The 24,370-nt window shown below is 37.5% G+C and overlaps 2 protein-coding genes across 3 annotated transcripts in view; both read right to left on the reverse strand.

Annotated features, from left to right (window-relative positions):
• LOC127431245 (calpain-5-like) overlaps positions 1-8,861 on the reverse strand; it is a 43,277-nt gene extending 34,416 nt beyond the window's left edge. The window contains exons 1-2 of the mRNA XM_051681596.1: positions 8,783-8,861; positions 4,069-4,247 (exon numbers count right to left, since the gene is read on the reverse strand). Coding sequence (XP_051537556.1) covers positions 4,069-4,233 — 165 coding nt within the window. The 5' untranslated portion in view covers positions 4,234-4,247; positions 8,783-8,861. The remainder of the gene's footprint in view (positions 1-4,068; positions 4,248-8,782) is intronic.
• Positions 8,862-10,212: 1,351 nt separating this feature from the next.
• Positions 10,213-24,349, reverse strand: LOC127431039 (cullin-5-like). Of its 2 annotated transcripts, none has more exons than XM_051681252.1 (20): positions 24,084-24,349; positions 23,790-23,905; positions 23,067-23,176; positions 21,988-22,087; positions 21,637-21,813; positions 21,078-21,219; positions 20,810-20,955; positions 19,049-19,129; positions 18,783-18,876; positions 17,492-17,622; positions 16,319-16,426; positions 16,117-16,181; positions 15,855-15,987; positions 15,625-15,756; positions 15,404-15,527; positions 13,605-13,780; positions 13,115-13,276; positions 12,852-12,970; positions 11,277-11,400; positions 10,213-10,603 (listed from the first exon to the last, which is right to left on the reverse strand). In XM_051681252.1, the coding sequence occupies exons 2-20, from the start codon at positions 23,811-23,813 to the stop codon at positions 10,409-10,411; spliced, it is 2,343 nt and encodes a 780-aa protein (XP_051537212.1). In that variant the 5' UTR covers positions 23,814-23,905; positions 24,084-24,349; the 3' UTR covers positions 10,213-10,408. The 2 variants fall into 2 exon arrangements, with proteins under 2 accessions (XP_051537212.1, XP_051537211.1); XM_051681251.1 differs by having other exon boundaries at positions 18,738-18,876.
• Between the last annotated feature and the right edge of the window lie 21 nt (positions 24,350-24,370).

Raw genomic sequence — 24,370 nt, forward strand, 5'->3', positions numbered from 1 at the left:
CGGCTGCTTCTGTCTTGGTGCCTGTTTATTTGTGGCAAAACCCTCGCACAAATGTCCCGTCTCGTCTGTCGTTTGGCATGAGCGCATGTTGCCTTGTAGTCTCTGGCAATATGCGCTCATGTCATTTGTGTGTTTGTGTCTGTGAGAGCACATGGCTTTGTTTTGTTTCCGTATTGCCACGTGTGTCTCAGTCTTGTGTCATATCCCACATCCTTGTTTGCTCATTATTAGTTCATTTGTTTCACCTGCCCCTTGTTAACCTGTTTTATTACTCTCCCTATATTAGCTCCTCGTGGATGCTGTCCTGTGCTAGATTGTTTCGTTTGCTCCTGCCATCGTGTGCTTGTGTTTTCTATATGCCTTCCCTGGTGGTTCAGCACTTCTTGTATTTATTCTAGTTTGGTTTTGTTTGTCTTTCTTTTTCTCCATCGAGAGAGTTTTTATTAAGTATGTTTGCTGTTTATTTAAATAAATGCTCATTATTTGCCTATCTGCGCTTGGATCCTTCCCTAAAACACCTTGTTCCATGACAACATATATATATATACTGTATATAGGTAAAAAAGGTGTCTGTATAAAGAACTGTGGTAGTAATCACTCATTCTCATGTCTAAAGTTCAACTTTCAACTTTAAGACACAGAGAACATGAGGGTATTATATACACAGAGACTAATGAGGATAACAAGGCTAACTGACAAGACACACCTGGAAGACAATCAATGCTAGGGAGGGGCTTGAGGCGTGGCTTGGAATGGCATGGCGTGGGGCATGAGACCAGGATATATCCTATTCCACTGGCTCCAACTCACAAAACAGCCTTTCTTCTCCCTAGAGTGGAGGTGACATCAGATGTCTGGGTGGGAGAGTGGGAGTGTGTGATGGAGTGAGGAATGATAAGTGGTTAAAAAAAAGCGAGACCAAGGGCCCATCGGAAGAAAGACAAAGAAATATGAAGCAACTGTGGTGAACTGCATTAAAGCCCGTAATGACATTGACTCTGTCAGCACGATTTGTGGCAATGTCTTCATTCACGTCAAACATGGATTGAGTCAGAAGAATTTCATTTATACAGTTCAAGGCCAACAAACTTCATGTTGTTGAATGATTTAGGGTTAAGGATAATGGTTAGGGTTACCGCAGTGTTGTACAGTATACCTGTACAACACTGCTTCAATACTATTCCACTACTCAAGCTTCAAATTATTGGCCATAACACAGTATTTTTCAAACTGTGGTATTATTATAATAGAAGAAGCCTTTATTATTATATTATACATACTTTTTTGCATATATACAGTGAAATTTATTTGTTTTCACATATCCCAGCTAAGCTGGGTTCAGATTGCAGTCATGATACGGTGCCCCTGGAGCAGATAGGGTCAAGGGCCTTGCTTAAGGACCCAACAGTGGCATCTTAGTGGTCAGTAACCCAGAGCCTTAACCGCTGAGCCACCACTGCCCCTTAGTAGTAATAGTAATAACGCAATTACCACTGTGTGTATGGTAATTAATTTTCCCACACAGCATGTGACACTCGTGCTGAACTCTGTTGTGGAGCAGCACTGCTCAGACTTGGCATCAGCATGTACAGTATTTTATCACAGAACTGCATTACATTCAAAGAGGATGGCAGCTGGATGAAGTGCAACAGTCAGTTTAATATTATGAAAATCCATTATAAAAGTACAAATTATAACAGGTTTAAAATAATGACAATCTAAACAAAGAGTGAAATAAAGATAAACCATTGCAATGTTTTATTTTTGTGTGTAAAAATGATTTCTATCGGGGGGTTTTTATTACAACTGTCCCACTGTAGTGTCGTCATTTATACCACAACAAACATTTTTTCCCCTCCTAAAGTGTTTTCAAAAGTTAGTGTACTTGTTAACTAAGCTGACAAAAGTGTCATGCTTGAGATGAAATGTGAGATACAGTAAGTGATGTTCGAAGAAAACAAAGTAAATTCAAGGTAAATATAAATTTTTATTGGGTGTCATTTCCAATCAAGCTGTAATTTTGCCAAATTATGCAAAAAGTGTGAAAATATTATTTCATTTGTGTGTATTTAGGATACATAAAATGTCAGCTATGTATTACCTTAGAATGACAAAGGTGTTGAATATTTTATTGCAAAAATATCTACGGTCTTCATTATTGTTAGTACACACTGAATGCAATATTTGCACTATCTGCACTTGATCCCTTAATACCCTGCATCTTCTCTGGGCTATACTGCTATACTGCCCCATCCCCCCTCCCCCCCAAACCTGCCTGTAATTCACACCCTGTCAATTATATTATGGATTAATGCAAACAGAAACTACTGTGGGTGCAATTGGGATGCCCTGGACTGGAACACAGCACTGGTGTTTTTGAGTGAGAGTGAATGTGTGTGTGTTGATTCTGGGTCGGGCAACATTCCAGCAGAGATGATGCAGACAGTGAGTTAGAAAAGGGGATAATTGACTCGGACAGGCTTGACACTCAGAATGCCCCTGAGTGAGACAGGCACAGGGGAGAAGTATCACATTCCCAATATTCCTCTCTTTTTGAACCATGGAATTCTAAATGTTACATTTTTTTTTTTTTTTTTTTTTACAAGCTGTAATGTATTATTAACTCGGAACATAGTTCCATTCATAAACCACTAACAGAATTGAAACTAATGTACACCACATGGCCAAAAGTATATGGAGACCTTCTTCTAATTAACAGATTTGTCTATTTTAGTAATTCTAGTGAAGACTAATCTTATTGCTACAGCATTCAAGGACATTCTAGAGAATTGTGTGATTTCAACTTTGTGGTAACAGTTTGTAAAGGGCCTCTTTCTGTTCCAGCATGACAACATGACAATGCCCCTATACACAAAGTGAGGTCCATAAAGAAATGTTTTACTGAGAGAGGTATGGAAGAATATGACTGGCCTGCACAAAACCCAGACCTGAACCCCACTGGACACCTTTGGAATTAATTGGAATGCTGACAATGAGCCAGACCTCATGATGCTCTTGTGTCTGAATGGTTGCAAATCCCACAACCATGTTCCAACTTCTAGTGGAAAGCCTTCCCAGAAAAGTGTCAGCTGTTAGGGAGGAACAACTCCCTATTAATGCCAATGGTTTTTAAATTAAATGCTCAAAAAGCACATATGCAGTAGGTGTGGTGTTTAGGTGTCCACAATAGTTTTGGCCATCAACTGTAATACATCAAATTGCTTCCAGAAGTCTGTTGATTTCCAATTCCTCTTAGCCAAAAGTTGGTGTTGGATTATTAGCAGTTCCCATTTCAAGTATATTGTGAAAAGTGTACTTGACTCAGTGTTGCAATTTCAGTGTCTCAATGATGGATGACATACCTTCACAACCGATAAATGCCTTAGGCTAACCTTTCCTTCTGCCTCTGCTTAACAGAAACAACAGTAATTGATTAAACTGATGATGAATTACCAACAATATGTTACTGATCACCAAAAATAATGATCGATAAGAAGAAGAATCCTATTTTTAGCACATCCATGCAGTAGATGGCTTGTTCTACAATGTCTCGCTGTACTTGTACTGTACATCCTGAGTACCAAGAGCAGGGTTTCTCAAATTTCATGACCCCAACTTTTCAAGATCCACCAACAAAAAGGTTGCTGTTACCACAGAATGGAAATTGAGGAAGCCCATGTAATAATTATGTAATAGCTCATGATATAATCAAATTGGTCAACTTTGTAGTCCTATGTTCTCAACAAGTGTATACTTTTGTAAACTTTTGTATATGTTTGAAATAATTTTGTAACAAACCCCAATATTTCTTATACTATACTTACAGGGAATCATTTTATATTGTATTAATATTTCTGAAAAGTGGATGGTCATGTTACGATCTATCATTAATAATCCTATCATCATTATATATTATATATCATAACATTATATATCATATATATATACCCCACCCCAGTATGCAGACCCCAGTTTGAGAAATGCTGATCTCGAGAAATGCTTATCTCATATGAGGCCATTTATGAGTACTTAGGAGTCATTTAAAAAATACAGATTCTAAGCACTGACCCCGGGTCTTTTCCAGTGCACACGGCCGATCCTGTTCCCCTGGTAGAAGAGGGAGTTGTCTACAGCTGGGAACAGTGGGTCCTCAAACAGCATTTCACACTGTAGACACTGCCTCTTGAGGATGGAGTACTGCTGCCCCTCAAAGGCCTTCACAGATGAGAACATCCTTCAACCAGCAGCTATTATACAGAGAGAGACAGCAGAAAGAGAGAGAGAACTGACAATGGAACACAATGAGGACAGTTCAGTGCAGCCACAGTATAAGCCGCTCTTGATCCTGTCAGCTCAGTTGAAGTTCTCATCACTCCTGTTAGCTAACACCTAGTCTCAGCATCAAATCTTTGAACGATATTCAGAGTTCTGTTAGTGGTACTTAGTAGCAAGTTAACAGATTCACAAGCTTAACTGTATTAAAATTTCTTTTCTGATCTAGGACTGTCAAATAGTCTGTACACTTTAGGACAGGCAGGTATTCTGAACACACACTCTAAAAACATTTTCTGCTATTTTTCTGGAGTTGTCTTTACAACCATTTGTGGAGACTTTTGCTGGATTATTTAAATATTTTTTTCCCACCTCACAGGTCAACATAGTCTGTAATTTGTACGAAATGGCAAAATCGTAAGATAGCCTATGACCTGGCTCAAACGAAAAAGTATGAATTTTAAACCAACCAATCAACAAACAAAACTTCAGATCGATACAATAAAGACAACAAATTTAAACTAGCCTTCTATCCAACACTTTATTTTATTTATTTATATACTGTATGTCAATAACGTGAAATATGCTTCCTTCTCATTCCAAACCCCAAAGTTTCTCTTTCTTCCATGGTACACAAAAGTTATTTTTGGTAAGGGGTTAGACTTTATGATTAGGTTTATGTTTGGGGTTCAGGATAGGGGTTAAGCTTAGAACAAATCATAAAAAGTTTGTTCAAAACCCCAATGGTTCTCTTTCTTCAGTGGTACACATCAGATATTTTCCTACTAAAATCATGTTTAGGTTTGGGTTTAAACTTAGGAAAAATCGTAATAACATTGTATGTTTCTCTCTATGGGAGTAAAAGGGTTAAATTTTTGTACGAGCCAACTCGTACAATTTTGCCATTCCATATTATTATGGCAGATGCTACTTGCGCCCTGGTGCAAATAATGGTACGTATATGCTATTTACACCCCAGTGCAAAAAGTGGCAGATATTACTTGCACCCCAACCCTGGTGCAAATAATGGTAGATTCTAATTGCACCCTAGTGCAAATAGTGTCAGATACTATTTGCACCCATTTTTAAACACTTACAGTATATGGGAAAATATGGTTATTTAGAGTCCCACAGACACACTACATTAACCCCTACCCCTAAACATAACCCTAACCGTACAACAGATAAAATAACATTGATTTTACTAGAGTAACCATAGTTTCACCATGGTATTTTGTTGTAAATTTACATTAACCACAAAATTAACCATGGTTACTATATTACCACATTACTGTAATAACACCATGGTTAATTGAAACTATGGTTTCTGCCAAAAAGCATGGTTATTACAATATTACTATATTAATACTCATCACTGCAATGTAAGCACAAGCAATGCCGAGCTGCGTGATCAGGTGCGATCTACAGACCCCGCCTCCGGTCTATGTGAGAGGTTCTTGGCCATAATAAGCTGCAATGTGTACCAGAACTTCTGCTGTTTAGTCAAAGGTCTGGCACCGCAAGACTAGCTAACACCTAATACCTGAAGCAAGGACTTTGGCTTATACTTATACTCTGATCAAATAAACACATTTAGACACAAAATAACTCTACAAATCTCATTAAAAGAAATCTCAATGTTTTCCTGTAGGGCATTCAAGGGATTCAGAGCCCTCCAATCTTCTTGGTAATTTTCAGGATCCACTTTCTCTGCCTGGGAGGAGAAGATGAGGTCACACAGTAGGGTGTGTACCTGCAGAACAACAACAGCAATGTCACTGTGACCTTTTTTTAAATCCTGGAATGTATCATTACAGAGCTTTATTCATCTCAGAGGCTGGTTCTGTAAGAAGGGCGCCTATTGGGATGAGTATGTTGGATTTGCACCCCTCTTTCGTCAACTGGGGAATACCTTTTTTATTTTTTGACTGAATGAGTCTCTATGTGCTATTCAAGAGTTAAAAGTACAGTAGTTCAAACGAAGGAAATTTGAGAACAGCTTGATGCCACTTACAACAGACAGTATCTGCTCAATTCTTCAAAATCAGAGGAAAGGATCTTTTTGTCCATTTCTCTGTCCATTTCCAGTGTGCTGTCTGAAATGCATGGGCTGCCTGTCAATCACAGCTCTTTCAGTGGCTGATTTTGAGAGCTGAGTCGAGCTGCAGTGAATAATTCATCTCCACTCCCAAACCTTCAGGAAGATTAATTATGTCTTCAGCTCCCTGTCCGTTCTCTCTGCACTAATGACACAAACTTCTGGCTTATGTCATTCCAGAGGCACATTTCCTTATAGACCAGCTTTGTAATGAAAATGTAAAGACTGTAAGGAATAGTTAATCCGAAAATAAAAATTCTGTCATCTTTTACTCAGTGTTTTGACTGTATACTTGTAGGACTGGTTTAGTACTGGAAACACAGTGTTGCTATTAACTGGATTTGACTGAAGTACCTGGGGAAATGAAAACAGTGTAGTTGGACAGCCAGCACAGCAGATGGTGCTTGGCTTCATCTCGTGACTGACTCCTGACATCAGTAAGACCACCACACAGACAAATGCACTTTCTCAACTCTACCTCCTGAAGTGAGGAAGCAGGTAGGAAGTGCTGATGCTTGCAAGTGAAATTTACACTTCACTGTACTAAAATATAGAACTGAGGGATCTGAAGTAGACATTGTGTCAACAGCATGCATATCATGTCATTAACATATGCAGGTTCTCAAAGAATATCTTAATGCAGCTTGGACATGAATGTTCAATCTCAAAGGGATAGTTAAAGGTGCTGATTTTAACCATTCAGGATCTTCCATGAGACTGAGCCATTGAAATAGACACACCCTCTTTCCAAAACCCTGCCCTCCAAAGATACGTTTGTACCAAGTGCTGTCACAGAGACCGGTAAGGTATTTTAGGACACTTATTTCAGTGAAACCTTTAGCGAGTAGCAATATTTTCTCCATATAATACCATTATTATTATTTTATTTTTTATTGTATTTATTTATTTTGCCGAGAGCACCTTTTATGTAAATATTTTGTCATCATTTTCTCACTCTCATGTGCTCCCAAACCTGTATGACTTTCTAACATCTACTTTTACTGAACACAAAAGTAGATGTTAGAATGTTCAGCCCCAGTCGCCATTCACTTTCATTGTACGGAAACAATGCAATGAATGTGAATGGTAACTGAGGCTGTCATTCTGTTTCCTTGGAAGACAGAAAGTCATACGTGTTTGGAACAACATGAGGGTGAGCAAATTATCTCAGACTTTAAATTTGGGTGAACAATCCTTTAAGGCTTTGCGATATGGAATGCATCTCACTGGGCCTGATGACAGATGTAATGTGCATATCCAATTGACAGATAGATAGACAGACAGATAGATAGGTCTTCTGACTTTCTCTCACTCCCAACTTATATGGACTGCTAGCTCATAAAACTTCACAATAACAGAATGATGTGGTTTAAGATCTCAGCTCTATTAAGCATTGCACTTAATGTGCGTGGAGTGGCAAAAAAGTAAAACCGAGCAGGATTTTATTTTTTTTATTTATTTTTTTTTGCAGAAAATGCACTGCATGAATCCCACAGGAAAGTCGGGCCCCAACATGGTGCACTACCTACAGAAAATCTGATTTTGGTAGCAAGAGAGCTAGAGAGCTAGAGAGAGAGAGCTAGAGAGAGAGTTGCACTGGATAGCTGACAGAGAAATGGAGTGCACAAAACGGCTTGATGAAAACCCCCTTCCTTCTTCCACAATCACCATTTCTGGGTATCCCAGCCACGTCACTGCAGCCACATCATGAATACATGTAGTATGTCATGTCACCAACCATATACCTAGAATTACCCTTAACCCCGTCTCCATGCTTTAGAATGGAAACTCGGATTGAGCCTAAAACAGCTCCTTCTTCACGATTCCAAGTGTATTATTGCACTTTACAGTACCATAAGGTTTTGTAATTCAAATACAATCATGTCATCAGTTGATGCTGTTGAACATCCCAAACCGTTCTAGGATAAAGCACGTTATAAAGGTTTACCGTTCAAGATTGACTTGACTGTCCACTCTGGTCAGAACGGTGGTCAAACTTATAAATAGAAACGCAAGGCGCGTGGACAACTAATAAACAACGTTTCCTTTCCTCCGACTGGCAGTATCTCATGTTACATTTGTCTGGATGCACCAAAGAAATGCTGTAGGCTCTCACTTGACACGCGGGCTTTAAATCATGTTACGTTGTGTCCGCAACGGTCACAAATCTTAACAAAATATGAGCATGCATTATTTTGTATCTGCACGCGCACAGTCAGGTGGCAAGATTTACCTCTGGCTCTCGGTAAACATGAATCAGGCGCTAACCAGATTGGCTCGCGCTTATCACGTTAGTTTAGATACTTATAGTCTTGCATTTTAAAACGTGATAAATTCGATTCAGTGTAACATACCCTCAAATAATAGACGTGTCTTATGCACGGCCTGGCTGCCAGTGAAATAATCCAATACCTGAGCACAACTCGAGTCCCACGGTGGCGTCTCTCTCTCTCCGGTCCTCCCGGGATCCAGCGACGTTCTTGCGGTCCCGTGCTGCTGAGGCTCTTCTCGGAGCAGCGCGTATCGGCTCTCGGATCCCAACTCTCACGCGTGTCTGGGAGGGGCCTACTACGAGCGGAGGGGGGACTCCGAGTCTAAGCATATGCGGCGGGGTAGAGAGTGACACCAATGTATACCCAGACACACACCCACTGACTCTGCGATGTGTGACAATAATTAATTGATTTCAGTAATAACTGCTGTATCTTGTCACTTTAGTTGCCATTAAGGGCCGTTCACATCAAACGCGTCGTTGCGCTACAAAAACAAAACGCAGCTTCACGAATAGAGCTGAACGTGTCTCGCGACGGGTTTTTAACAGTTTTAACTTGCCACGGCATTTAAAAACGCGGCGCTCCTGCGCGAGAAGCGACGCAAATGTCAAAACGTTCTTCTAGCGCATGTTTACATAGGAAAACAATTGAAAAGCAAAGCGGACGGACGCAAAAACACGATCAGAGTGAACGGCCCCTGAAAATATCGCACTGGTCGTTCTACTTTAGTTAGCGCACATACACCTTATTCACAGTAGCGCCATCTTTAATTTTTAACGGGAATGAAAACGAGGCCGTGAGGGATAAACCATCTCTTAAATGACAAGCACTGTATAAATCTGTATAAAGTTCCTAGATCCCATCTGATTTTCCACAACTCATGTTTTTGTCTACAGAATGTTCTTGGAAAGATATTTTTTCAATGTTTTGTCTGCAGAACGATCCAAAAACACTTTAAACTGCAATACAGCCCACTGAAGAGACTGTAAGCCTATCCCTCACAGCCTCGTTGTCATTCCTGTCAAAAATCAAAGATGGCGCTGCTGTGAATAAGGCCTTCACAAGGTTCATCAGCACCATGGACAGCGCCAGTGTAATTCCTTACTTGTCACTAGGGAGACGAGCAGAGACTGTAAGCTGATGGGTATAACTACTGAGGAGGAAAACGCCTGATGCCTGCAGTAAAATTAAAATTCCCTGCAATAAAAATTCTCATCTCATTCAATGCTGCGAATCATAAGGATAATTTGATCACTAACAAAAACGAAATTACCCTGAACTATAAATGCCAATTAATTTTCATAATGTGCATGTTGTTTCAGATGTTTAGAGCTAGGTTAATTTGATAAACCGGCAGTGAAGCCGATATCAACACAGCAGGATGGCCTTTTCAGAATATAAAATACCATTTGTGCCGAGGGCGTTGGTGTTGATGGCAATAAAACCTAATTACCAGACACAGTTAAGCTGCCCGAGATTAAATTGCTGATATGAATCTGAACTATTTCCATGCATTCCAGTGATACATTAGCAACAAAAAAATTCCGCTCACATTACTCCTGTATTTCTTCCACAGTTCGTTTTTATTCATTTCATAGATTTGAGGCAGGGATTTGTCAGCAATTCTCAGCTTGATGTGTGTTGTGTTAAATCTAGCTAGTCACCCAGCAGGCCAGGCTGGGCAATGAGCTGAACTCATACCAGAAATTCTCCAAAGGAGAGCTAGTGTCTAAAAAACATCCCAAAGTGTACTGGGCATGGTCAGCTATGCCATGTAGATAAACGTGTTAATGTCCGTCTCGTCCCGTTTGATGTACTTGTGTTCAATCAGCCACTCTATCTGTTCTTTGATCATCTTCTTCTGGGGCAGAAACATATTCTTCAGGATTTCCACCAGCTCTGTCTGCAGCTGGGCATTGCTGATCCTCTTCCTCATCTTCATGATCTGAATGATAGCTTCCTGCACAGAGAGAAAGGGGAGCTTAGTGACATTTCAGGTTTAATTCAGTGTGTCAGCATATCGGAGATCTGCTTCTGTCCAGATCTAATTCTGTTCTCTGAATAGCTGCAGTATCGGATATAACTACCACAAGTAAAGCTGTATTGAAATAAACTGATGTGTGGCACCTAAAAAGTATTTGGACACTAAGGTCACACTTATAAATGCCTGAATGTCATTGCAGTGGATACAAAATATCAAACTGAGTAGCATCTGTAAACAAATGATGCTACAACTTTTCTCTGAACTAACTTTATTTTTCTTGGTCATTTTTTTCAAATACTTTTAACCATATGGTTTCAAAATGATTTGAATTGGAAGTCAGTTCCCCTTATGAGTCCTAGAAGAGTAACCACAGGTATGGCACATTAACAATATTCCACAAGGTTTGACAACCAGAAAGTGTAAAAAATCTTGTTTTATTTAAATTTGAAACCTGTAGTGTGTTTCTGGTTTATTTCTTTAAAATTGATGCCACTTGATTTGATATTTTGTTATATAATGCAAAGACATTCACACGTTTCATACAAGTGAGGCTTAAATGTCCAAATATATTTTGGGTCCACTGTACAGTATGTGGAAATAAGTTTAATCTAAGATTGTGTGGCCAGTGGTAGATTCAGTAATGTTATACCTGTGTGCGTAATATCCTAAGTTGCACTATGCCTTCATTCTCTTCTTCACGCATTCTCTCTGTGGTGAGTTGTAATCGACCAATCAAATTGATCTTCCCTCTTTTCTGGACTTTTGAGTTTTTTCTGTGCAGAAGAAATCATTTATTTGAACGAAGGTCTGATAAAACATGCAACAAAAAGAATAATATAGTAATCAAACATTTTATTGATTTATAGTTTTCCTTTTATGTACTGAATATGGACAGTTGACATGACATTTTTATGGGAAGCTGACATGTCCTGTGATGTAAAATTCTACACTCCATCTAAAACTATTTTAAACAGCCTTTTATGATTTATATGCATGCAGCTTTTATGTCCTTATAATAATTGACACTACACAGAATATTTGCACTTAAAAATATTTATATTTCTCACATCAGGACCATTTAAAATGAACTAGTGCAAAAGGCAAAAATGTAATAAATAATAATAATAATAATGATAAAATGACAGGACCTAAGACATACAATGCCACTTACACATTCAAATAAATTTGAACCTAGAAACTTGATGTTGATTAAAAAAAATTTTATGGACATGATATGCATCAACTACCCATGTATAGACAGCAATGCAACGTCCACACTAACACGTTTAGAGATTCATTTCCTATCGTCATCGTTTTCCAAAGTATTTTGTGCTAGAGAGCTTTTCGATGGAGGAAAATGCCATTCCAGTGTGAATGAGGCAAAATCAATAGGTTTTCAAGTGAAAACGTATAAGTGTGGATGTGGCCTAAATGTTAAAGGAACAGTTCACCCAAAAATCTCACCCTTATGACATCCCAGATGTTTGACTTTCTTTCTTCAGCAGAACTCAAATTTAGATTTTTAGAAGAATTTCTCAGCTTTTTTGGTCCATACAATGCAAATGAATGGGTGCCAAAATTTTGAAGCTCCAAAAAAAAAAAAAACTCAAGTCAGCATAAAAGTAATCCATAAGACTACAGTGGTTAAATCAATGTCTCCAGAAGCGATTTGAAGGATGTGGGTGAGAAACAGATACATGTTTATGTCCATTTTTACTATAAATTCACCTCCCTGCTCAGTCAGCCTCCACTTTAACTTTCACATTCGTCTTCTTGTGTTTTTGGTGATTCACATTCTTCATGCTTACTGCCCCCTACTGGGCAGGGAGAAGAATTTCTAGCAAAAATGGACTTGTATTTATCTGTTTCTCACTCACACCTATAATATGACTTCAGAAGATATGGATTTAACCACTGCAGTCATATGGATAACTTTTAGGCTGCCTTTATGTGATTTTTGGAGCATAAATATTTTGGCACCCATTCACTTGTATTGTATGGACCTACAGAGCTGAAATATTCTTCTAAAAATCTTAATTTGTGTTCTGCAGAAGAAGAAAAATATCATACACATCTGGGATGGCATAAAGGTGAGTAAATAATGAGAACATTTTTATTTTGGGGTAAACTATCCCTTTAAGAAAATATACATTAAATTCATTAAAACACATTTTAACCTATTGTTATTGTGCATAAAATGCAACCAATAATGAGGTGGACTTACATTAAAGAAAACTCTTGGTTGATGTAAAACAGAGTGCCTTCCGCAAAGTCTTTTGGAGAAGACACTGCAGGTTCATGTGAAAGCACCTGACGTTTTAGCTTTGGAAATGCTACAAGGGACTACATATAAATGAAAACAAAACAAAAGGATTAGGCGCAGTATTTAGTAATCATCAGTCAATGTCATATCACATTTCAGATCCCTTTGATGACTTTGATCAGAGCACGTTCTTCCTGATACAGTTGGTAACAGTAAATTGTTACCCAGAGGGTCCGGCGCAGCTCAGCATCTGGAAGTTCTGTGGCTAGTTTCAGGTTCTCAAAACTGATCCTCTCTCTGGGCCTTTGGTTCCAGGCAAACAGCACAGCTAACTGGAATGTTGTGACTTCTAAATCATATTGTCCAACTTCATTCTTGAATGTGATCTAGAGACAGAAAAGGTGATGTAAAGGCTGAGACCAAGCATGACCTTTTCCCAAGACATGACAGACCCCAAATAAAATGTCAAAATACAGAAAGAATCCAAATTAGTGAAGAAAGAATCCTGCCATTTGAATGAAAGTTTACAGCAAATCATTTCATTTTCCAGTAGTAGGGCTTGCATGCAACCAAGTTCAGTGCTCTTTAATGGTGACAGATCAAAACACACAGAGAACAATTTATTCACAAAAGAAGAGGCCGGTTTTTGGGTCTCTCTTATTTTCACAGTTAGAAGAGCGTGCTATTATACAAAGGGTAGAAGCTGCCACTCACTATGCCATTGGACATCAAATGGTGCCAGTGTAATTTTCTGCCACTGTGGTTCTTCTTGTAAAACTCCTCGACTTCGGGAATGAGGTCCTCTAGTTCGGAGGGTAGAGATACAAACACTTTCTCTGAACTCCGAGACCACGCTCCCGCATTCAGGATCTTAATGTTGACTGAGTCGGCTGTAGTGTCAAGACACAAATAAAACAAGTCTAATTTACAAATTTAGACATACATAAATCTGATTTTTGTTGGTGTATCCAACTCAAGTTTTTAATATCTTTTTGTAGTCTGAACAGCAAACAAACACATGAAATCCAATCTTTACATACTAAAACCAAAATCACATCCATTTGTGGTTTGAAATCGGATTAAAAAAGTATCAGACTGAATGGTCAGATCGGATTAAAAGTAGTATGTAATCAAGTGGCAGCGTTGTGCTCCTTTCAGAATTGAATGAAAAATGCCAATTCAATTCCAATTCAATTTCTGAATTTGGATTACATTTGAATTGAGGTAGCAAAAAGGATGTAGAATTGCAATTTGAATTTAAGGAAGTAGAATTAAAATGGAATGAAATTCAAAATTAATTTGACTACTTTTAAATGTATTTAATAATTTGATTTTTTTAGTTTAACATGAAATATGTTATCGTGTGCATAACAAATGGGGTATTTCCAGAAACATTACACTGTAAAAAAAATTCTTAGATCAAGTAAACAATGCTAAAAAAACACTGAAAAGTTACTTGATTATTGTAGTTTTTTGGGCTTAGCAACTTTGAGGAATGCAAGTTATGCATCTCAATGCAGCTTTTCTATTACAACATATTTAATCGAATCAACAAGCACAGCAGTGAGTTGAACTCATGCATTTATATAAGTTAAAATAGGCCTAAACAAAATGTTTATGTGGTTCAGTCCCATTTGTCCTCTTCCCAGCATGCACTGGGGCATGAGTAACCTCATTCCATTGTTTGTCCATTTGCATAGCTACATTGTCATTGTTGATTTTGTTGTCATGGTAGGTAACTTATTGTTTTGCGATGTCAGGATGAGTTTGTTTCTCTAGTAAAATCATACATTTGTTGATTGTTAACCTTGTGTCGCGGTCTGTGCGTGCCATTATTTGTTTTTTTCTCATAAGTGTTCATGTGATGAGTAAAAATGTGATATTATTGGTTTAAGACAGCAAGCACATCACTCTACTGTACATTAAATACAATATATGTTTATAGCAATGTGCAACAGGTGCTTAGAATATTGAACAGTTTAAAACCATGTAAATAAAGGAAGCAGTTGTCATAGGACTAAGTTGACAGTTTAAAAAAATCTTCTTAAAGTTAACTTAATTTAAATGTGTAAAAATAATATGTAATATGCACAGCTAATATGTAAAAGTCATGGCAGGTTGACATTTTAAGTTCAGTTAATCGCAGATTCAACTTCAGATTCAAAAAAGCAATGCAATTTATTTTAATTGCAATTCAGTAAATTCCACTTCCTATCATTCCAATTCAAATTCAAATTCAACTTCCTGTGGGGCATGGCCAATTCAATTCTAATTCCACCTCAAGAACTGGAAGGGAGTTAATTCTGAAATTCTACATTTTGCACAACCCTGCCAAGTGGCATTGTGTTGACGCTTACATCATTACTATACCAACTGATGTAGATAACGCACAATGACTATACACCTGAACAAACAGATTTCATCACTTGCAAAATGACAGTGTGTACAGTCAGTCCTAAAGACCAGATTTTGTGTGTAGTGTAAAACAAAGCCCATGACGTTGCATATCTGACCTGGTAATGCAAGTTTGTTGTGTTTGTGCATTTCTTTGAATGACTGATTTAAATCTTCTGATACTTTGATGTCCTGGAACATTCTGGCCAGCTTGTTCACATAATCAGCAGGCATCCCAACCTCCTGCAAAAAGACAAATTTCAAGAGATCTACAAATTAGATGTAAACGATTCTATCATTCTTTCATGCAACATCCTCCATGTATTTAAGCACAACGTACCCTTAGCCACTCTACCATGTTTTCTTCAATCTCACTGTCTGCAGAAATGTCCAGGATGAGTCTACGGGTTAAGTGCGCTTTGTGGTACCTCATGAAAACGTCTTTGTTCTGAACATACTTTAGAACCAAGAGCTGTAATCATTACATGAAAATGAACAATTAAAACCACATCTGATTTTGACCCCTGGCATTTCCCCAAGAAAATACTGACACTCCACTCAATTACTTACCACTTCCTTAAGCTTAGCTTCTATCTCCTCTGAAGTGAGTTTCTTGCTTAATGGAGTCTTTCTGAGGAGCATATCACAGTAGTTGGCCAAGAGCTCTGGACATTTGGACTCTGGCTGTGTTTTCAAACCCACTCTGCATAAAAATGACAAATAATACAATTTGTGAACATGCACAGCAATCCAAATGTGACCAAGAACAAGGTGGGGCATATTCAGAAGATACACCAACTGTATATAAGATGTTCTTATAGAAGCATCTTACCCTTTCTGTTTTAGAGGGAGCTCTATTTTAAATATTGTAGCATCATTCACCACTGCTTTGTATGCCTGTGTAGATATGAACATATGAAATATATAAATGTACAGTGTGTGTAGAAAGCCATTCTGCTGTATCAGAAATGCATATTTTATGTAAAACCATTTCCACAGGATGATTTGGTTTAAAGGATAAGGGAGAGACTTACTTTATCCCTGGCTGTTAGGAAGCGTGGGTCATCTTGGAATGCTTCTTTAACTAATTTACTAAAGCGGTTAAACAAAGTGAGGAGCTGCTCAACATATTTTTCTGAGTCCTGCAAAAAAAGTAAAAATATAAATCACACAGAGGCTAAATGGCTTAATGCTTAAAAATAGCTCAGAACTCTATGATCAGTGAATAACCACTTAAATATCAGTCCATTCCTCATTCAAAGCTATTGTCTGACTTGAAATATATACTGTAGAATATAAATTGAATGGTACTTTTAAGGTACTTTGCTTTTGCATCCTTTTTAGAAGCTTGAAAGCTTCAGTCATAAACATCTCTCCTTTTGTGTTTCACTGAAGAAAGAAATTCATACATGTTTGGAACAACATGGGGCTGAGTAAATGATGACAGTCTGTACAGGATCCATGATGCATCTGGCATAAAAAATATGTAATATAGTGTTAAAGGGATTGTTCACCCAAAAATGAAAATTCTCTCATGATTTACTCACCCACATGCCATCCCAGATGTGTATGACTTTCATTCTTCTGCAGAACACAAATTAAGATTTTTAGAAGAATATTTCAGCTCTGTAGGTCTTCACAATGCAAGTGAATGGGTGGCAAAATTTTTAAGCTCCAAAGTCCACATAAAGGGAGCAGCATAAAAGTACTCCATATGACTCCAGTGGTTAAATCCACATGTTCAGACACGTTATGATAAGTGTGGTTGAGAAACAGATCAATATTTAAGTCATTTGTTTTCATAAATTCTCCTCCCTGCCCAGTAGGGGGCGATATGCACGAAGGATGTGAATCATCAAAAACAGAAGGAGGAGAATGTGAAAGTGAAGGAAAATGACTTAAATATTAATCTGCTTCTCATCCACACCCATCATATTGCTTCATAAGATATGTATTTAACCACCAGAGTCATCTGGAGTAATTTTATTTTGCCCTTATGTGGATTTTGGAGCATCAAAATTTTGCCACCCATTCACTTACATTGTATGGACCTACAGAGCTGAGATATTCTTCTAAAAGTCTTTGTTTGTGTTCAGCAGATGAAAGAAAGTCATACACATCTGGGATGTCATGAGGGTGAGTAAATGATGAGAGAATTTTCATTTTTGGGTGAACTATCCCTTTAAGCAGCTACTATCTCTACTCACAGTAGTAATGGTCTCTGCAGAGGCCACCATATCAGCCAGACCTGCGCTCATGATGTGATCCTCTAGGTCCTTCAGCATAGGCTCAATGCCACTGGGCACTTTGTCCATGAGTGAGAACATGAGGTGCAACTCTGCAGAACACACACACACCAACAGCAGAACACACTTTAATAACATCAAAACATACTTAAACAATAAATTACCAATGTAATCATGCTCCTAATACTTTTTGACCAATTAATTTTCATGCCTTTTCCATGACCTTTTCAGTCACTTGTGATTACTGGATAAGGATTGTGATTCAGATTGATTCACTGATCAATCATTCAAACCAGTTTATGAAATGATTCGACTGATTCATTAAAAAGAACCAACTTAGAAGTATGATGTGCTCATAAATCAAACAAAACTCTGGTTTGCAAGCTGAAATATTTTAGAGTACCATATAACAAGAAAATTGTGTATTCACTACAAAATTTCCATGACTTTTCCAAGATTTTTCAAAAAAACATCTTTTTTAGAAAACCAAGATTCTGTTTTTTTCAGGACAACTCTTGGTCAATTTGCAACTTCATATAGAGGGCCATTTCTTTGGAACTGTTTGCCTCTGTACTTAAAGAATTGCAATTCACCATTTGTTTAAAAAAATGCTCAAAAAGTTTCTCGTTTCGCAATAACGCTTCATCAATACCAAAACTACTATTTTTGCTTGATTGGTATGATTTCTTTTTGATTTATTTCCTTATTCATTTTGTATTTTTTTTGTTTTTTTTTTTAGCTTTTTGTAATTTGTATTAGCCCTTTTGGGCTTTTTTTGTTTTTTACTTTCCCAGCCAGCACTAACATTGTTTTAGTTTTATATTTTCTTCAAATCCGCTTCATTTTTGTGTGTAAATGTATATAATTGTTTTTTTTTTTATTTAAAAAAATTTATATAAATTTTTTTTTAATTAAATTTCATGACTTGCGTTAAAATTTTGTATAATTCCTTTTAATAATTTCCAGTTTCTTCCATGACCATGCAAACCCGCATTCTTGTCAATTAAAACTGAAGTATTCCTTGTGTAAACACACAACACAAAAATAGTGATTTCCCTCACTTTACATACAACAGTTGTCAGCTGTGTTAATTCCAGACCTCACATGAGATATGGGTTGGTGGACTGAATGATGATTGGCACATAAACACACAGATGGTTGGATGGGTGTGTGGGGAGGTGTTCGGAACTGTGATCCCAGTGCCAACCTGAACTTGCTGAGCCTTTGCTGCCAGAGCTCCTGCCGTACTCACTCTCTGTCTCGTTCCGCTTGATCATTCCCGGACACTCGGCCAGGATTGTCTCTTTAAACGATGTCACCAGTGCACTCACACAACACTCCATTAGCTGAATGAATGCAAAAGGCAAAAAGTGAGCACCCGATGTTAGTATGCGAGGACGAACACACACTACATGCTGTGCATTATTTAATAAGATGGCACCACAAGCTCTTGTTTTGAAGCCTTTTTGGTGGAAAGAACTTAGAATTTAAGAGCTTTGAGGGGTTACTTATACTTACTGCCTGGACGGAGCTGCATTCACGTCTGGTTTCCAGATATCGAAGGGCACGTTTTTCCTCTTCTCTTAATTTGCCATCTGCCTGTCAATCAAATGCACCACCTGGGATGAACAACTCTCAAATACTGTAAGACATGACACTTCAAAAATGTACAGGGATTTCCTATTCAAATAAAAGCTTGTAAAACAACCATCGATTGACATCCAGACACACTTTTCTAGTTTAGGAAGGGCAGCAGTTCTAAATTCAAAATCCTCCATTGTTAATATATAATTAAAGAAACACCACAACAATAACACACTCACTGTTTCCCGAATGTACATTAATGGAAAAGCTAAAAGTGAAAAATACTGTCATCATTCCCTCACATTTTTCTTCAGTGGAACAGAAAAGGAGAAATGTTGAAGAATGTGTAGAATGGTGATGTAGAAGTAGGCAAATGTAATCATTATTCACCTTATCCACTCTCATATCTCATTACCGCATATTCAATCTTGCTGTGTCGTTAATGGATCACGTGGCACGTAATTGTTAATGACGACTGATCATGACGCACTGACATCAAACCTGATTTTCTGTGAATAACGACTTACATTTTCGTCTGTTCTGCAAGCAAGTCTATAGTATGGCTTCAGAAGACTTGGAATATAGCGCACACAGTAAATAACAGTTATGAAGTATTTGAGATTACTAGATAAGGATTTTTAAAAATAATTTTGATTCAGACTGATTCACCGATCAATCATTAAAACCAGTTTGTGAACTGATTAAACTGATTCACTGAAGAAAAAAAATTCCCAAAAGAATAATATGCACAGAAATAAAGAGAAATTATGACTTGTGAGCAAGTTTTAGTCAATACAAAGCAATAAACAGTATATAGATTAAATATTTAGAGTACAGCGTAAGTAGAAAATTGTGCATTCACTAAAATTTTTAGTATATTCCATAACTTTTCCAGGCTTTTAACTCTATAGGCATTTTAACTTTGAAATACACCGGGGACTCTTATTTTGAAATGTTTGCGCTTAACTGCTTCCAGCTGCTCATTCAAACAAATAAGGGATATAAAATGTGCACTCCTACAATAATCTACAACGTATTACAATATAAAAAATTTAAATTAAACATTGTCATATTTCATCAACACTTTATCATCATCAACAGTTAAGCTTTAGTGACCGCTTGTCATAAATTTCGGATATGGCCTAATGATTGCGAACTGCTCTGAAACAGCTGGAAACACTCACAAGCCCCCGTGTGCTTGGAGAAAATACAACAGTGCTGCGTTTTCACTTTGAAGGACACAGCACATGCATTTATTTAATTGAATCGTATTCATTTGAAGTTTGACAATCACATTAGGTCATATCACGATTCCTGTCTTTCCGCCCCCCAATTTAAGACCTCTTTAAATAAAAATTAAGACTTTTGTTGTATCATTTAAGATATTTAAGACTTTTTATGACCTTTTAAAGGATCCGTGGGAACCCTGATAACAACTGGTCATGACGCAGTGAGATCAAACCTAATTTTCTGTGAATAACGGCTTCTGTTCATTACGCAAATCGATCATATGGCTTTAAAAGACTATAGTGCACAAGTCGAAGGTGAGTAAATGACAGAATTTTCATTTTTGCTTGAACTAAATATTTAAAAAGCAAAAATGGAAGACTACAAAAAGTCCAAATATTCTTACACTGTAATGGGACTGTTTCCATGTAATATATAAAACCCATCCTGTTATACAGTGAAACTCACATATTTCATATAGTTTTGAACGCCGTTTTGTTGCAGATAAGAAGGTGCTTGTGTCTTATAGAACCTCTCTGTAGAATCCAGATATGCCTTCTCAAAATTCTCCCTATAGATCTGGAGCTTGTCATCAGTGTTGGAACACAAGTTCACTGCAAGAAGAGCAGGAAACAGGCATGAACACCATGAGGGGTCGATTTGGATGCCATCCAAGAAGCTTTGCTGAATGCAATATGAACAGTAAAACGTATCTTTAGCTCTCTTTTTTCTTTACCATATGACTCCCGCACTCCGATGACAAGCTGGGAGTCGAAAGCTTCTCCTAATCGCTCTGCATGGACCAGCTTCATGGCACTGTCCTGGAGCCGGTTCTTTATATTGCAGAATATAGACTCGTTCCATGTGTCTAGCATAAGCTAAATACAATATCCATCGACAAACCACCAAAATTAATGAATAAATTGACATAATGCTTCCATTGTTATAAAATAACGCCTTTCAATGATGTGTGGTATAAAATATAAAGTAGTCAAAAATACAAAAAGTCACGCACATCCAAGTCAAAAGCTAATAGTGTGCAGAATCCAAAAAATAACAATCCAAAAGTATAAAACAAAAGAAAACGCACACTTGCAAAGCTCCCATAAACAGGATTTTTAATAGGTAAGTGACTTAACTTACCTATTAAAAATCCTTTTTATGGGAGCTTTGCTGGTGTGCATTTCCTTTTTTTTTTTTTTTTTTGGATAATGTCTAAAGTACACTTTTCAAATCAGTAACAAGACATTTGTGGTGTGAAATATAAGGTAAATATGGATCGAGTGGACACTCACCTTTCTAACAATACTGTCTTCAACATTGGACTTTTTATTGCACCCCTGGTTGCCCAGCAGGGTGATCTCCAACTTGCAGAAGGGCTTAGGCAGAATATCACACTGCGTGAAGAACTTTCTCCACTCCACAATGTAGGCTTTAAGCAAGGCAGTGTCATCCTGATGACTGAGTACTCGCTGAAATAGACCAGAGAGAGTTATAAGTGTAGGATTTACAGAAAGGTAACCTTCAATATGGAAGCTTCAGGATAACAGGAGGTAAAAGTCATTTATACATTTCATTTTATTGCCTTTTAAAACTATCATACTTGCTAAAGATAATATAATAATGTGTGAAATTGGCACACATACTGCCTGTGCTTGCTTGATGAAATCAAGGATGTCTTCTTTCAGTGCCTGGTGAATTTTTGCCGGGCCTTTATCATCCCATAAACAAACCGCATGGACGTCTCTGCAAGAAGAACATAGTAGTGTACATACATATGTCTCCAGAAGTCTAATGAACATCTGATATAAATACCAGTTATAGCCTTAAATCTGACTGTACTCAATATTTAACAAAATAGCTTTCAGTTTAAAAGTCTAAGTTTGTGCTAGTTTCTATTATTGATCATCCAACCCAAAAAGCTTGTCCAGTTTAGAAAAATAAAAATCGTTGTGAGAGTTAATAAAGGAATAGTTCACCCAAAAATTAAAATTCTCTCACTATTTACTCACCCTCATGCCATCCCAGATGTATATGACTTTATTTCTTCTGCTTACGACAAACAAAGATTTTTAGAAGAATATTTTAGCTCTGTAGGTCCATACAATGCAAGTAAATGATGGACAGAACTTTGAATCTCCAAAAATCACATAAATCAGCATAAAAGTAATCCATATGACTCCAGTGGTTTAATCCATGTCTTCAGAAGGTTTATAGGTGTGGGTGAGAAATAGATCAATTTTTAAGTCCTTTTTTTTACAAGAAATTCTCCTCCCTGCCCAGTAGGTGTCGATATGCACGAAGAATGCAAATGGCAAAAAACAAAAAGAAGATGAATGTAAAAGTGAATTTGGAGATTTATAGTTAAAAAAAAAAAAAAAAAAAAAAGTACTTAAGATATTGATCTGTTTGTCACCCAGACCTATCATATCGCTTCTAAAGACGTGAATTTAACCACTGGATTCATATGGATTACTTTTATGCTGCCTTTATCTGCTATTTGGAGTTTCAAAGTTTTGGCCACCATACACTTGAATTGTGAGGACCAACAGAGCTGAAATATTTTTTTTTTTTAATCTTAATTTGTGTTCAGCAGAGGAAAGAAAGAAATTCATACACATCTGAGATGGCATGAGGGTGAGTAAATGATGAGAGGATTTTCAATTTTTGGGTGAACTTTCCCTTTAAGTTTGCTACAGACCATTCCACATAGAAGACAACTTACGAGAACAAATCAAACCACTGCTGCTTAGTAACTGACTCCTGGCGGAGTAACTTCAAAACAATTGGCCGCATCAAATCCCATTTGTCTTCAAACTGCAGGGAACCTTTATTCTGAGAAAGGAGAAGGAGAAAACCTCAGAAATTAAAATACGTTATGGGCTTCAAATATTTACAGTACAGAAACTCAAAAGAAACCATTTGGATTGCTTTACATTATGGCACATTTATAAACAAAACCGTAACTGAGGGTACATTACAATTTCAAAGGCTCAAGAATGGTGAAACGTTGATTCATGAGTCATAGTTTTCTCATTAGAGACTACACCAGGTCAATTTACATTTTTACAGATGTGCACAATTGCAGGCTATGATAGCACTTGAGTTTTAAACTTTCGGTTGCAAAATAATAAATCTGCGCCATGCATAATGTTTTTCATTTATTTATTTTGCATTCACATGATCCATACAATGCAGACTGACGATAGCAGTAAGTTTCGTGATTGTGCTGTGAGGATATACATCCTAGGATAGAGCTCTCTGAGCCACTAAACATAAAAAGCATAAACCTCCCTAGCTTAATTTAACAACGCGAACCTTTTACTTGAACGCGTGATGTTTAGCGATCTAATTAGAAGTGGGTAGTGACTGGGTCACAGGATCGCTGTCATAACATGAAGTGAGACGCATAAGACGCTGAATATTCTTACATTCAGGGACCTCCTACCTTCAATAAATGAGACGTCGCCATGTTTCTTCAACTTATTCCCCACTCAGTCTCGCGATGTTTGAGGAGGTTTGGTTGCTAGGGAGCATTGCGACCGACCGCATCAGCAACACTTACTGTAAATTGCCAAATCAAAGGAGCTGTTTATGCATATATTTAAATACTTATATAATTAAGAATATTCAAATGCTTTTCAAAGCAGCCAGACGAGTGTGATAAACGTTTTTCAAATTGTTTTTCAGACTGGGTCACACAAACTTCGAGGTTTACATCTCACTGTTCTCCAGTTCTCACCATAATTCTGATATCAGCATGATTGTTGAACAGATGCAGAACACCACATGCGTGCGTCAGGACATTATTGTGGCGAGACGATTTCTGAATCTTATCAACTGTAAGTACATTAACAAACTGGAGCCAATAAGTCTGGTCCAGTGACGTGATGATACCAGCTGCCCCGGATATTATTGACTCGGCTCGATTTAACGTTTAGCGCAATTGCAAAACAACTGATCTTTATAATAAATATAGTCCGTTACTGCAAAATCAAATCAGCGCCCAAATATCTCAATACTCTGTCC

The sequence above is a fragment of the Myxocyprinus asiaticus genome, chromosome 40 (genome assembly GCF_019703515.2).
Source record: "Myxocyprinus asiaticus isolate MX2 ecotype Aquarium Trade chromosome 40, UBuf_Myxa_2, whole genome shotgun sequence".
Lineage (NCBI taxonomy): Eukaryota > Metazoa > Chordata > Actinopteri > Cypriniformes > Catostomidae > Myxocyprinus > Myxocyprinus asiaticus.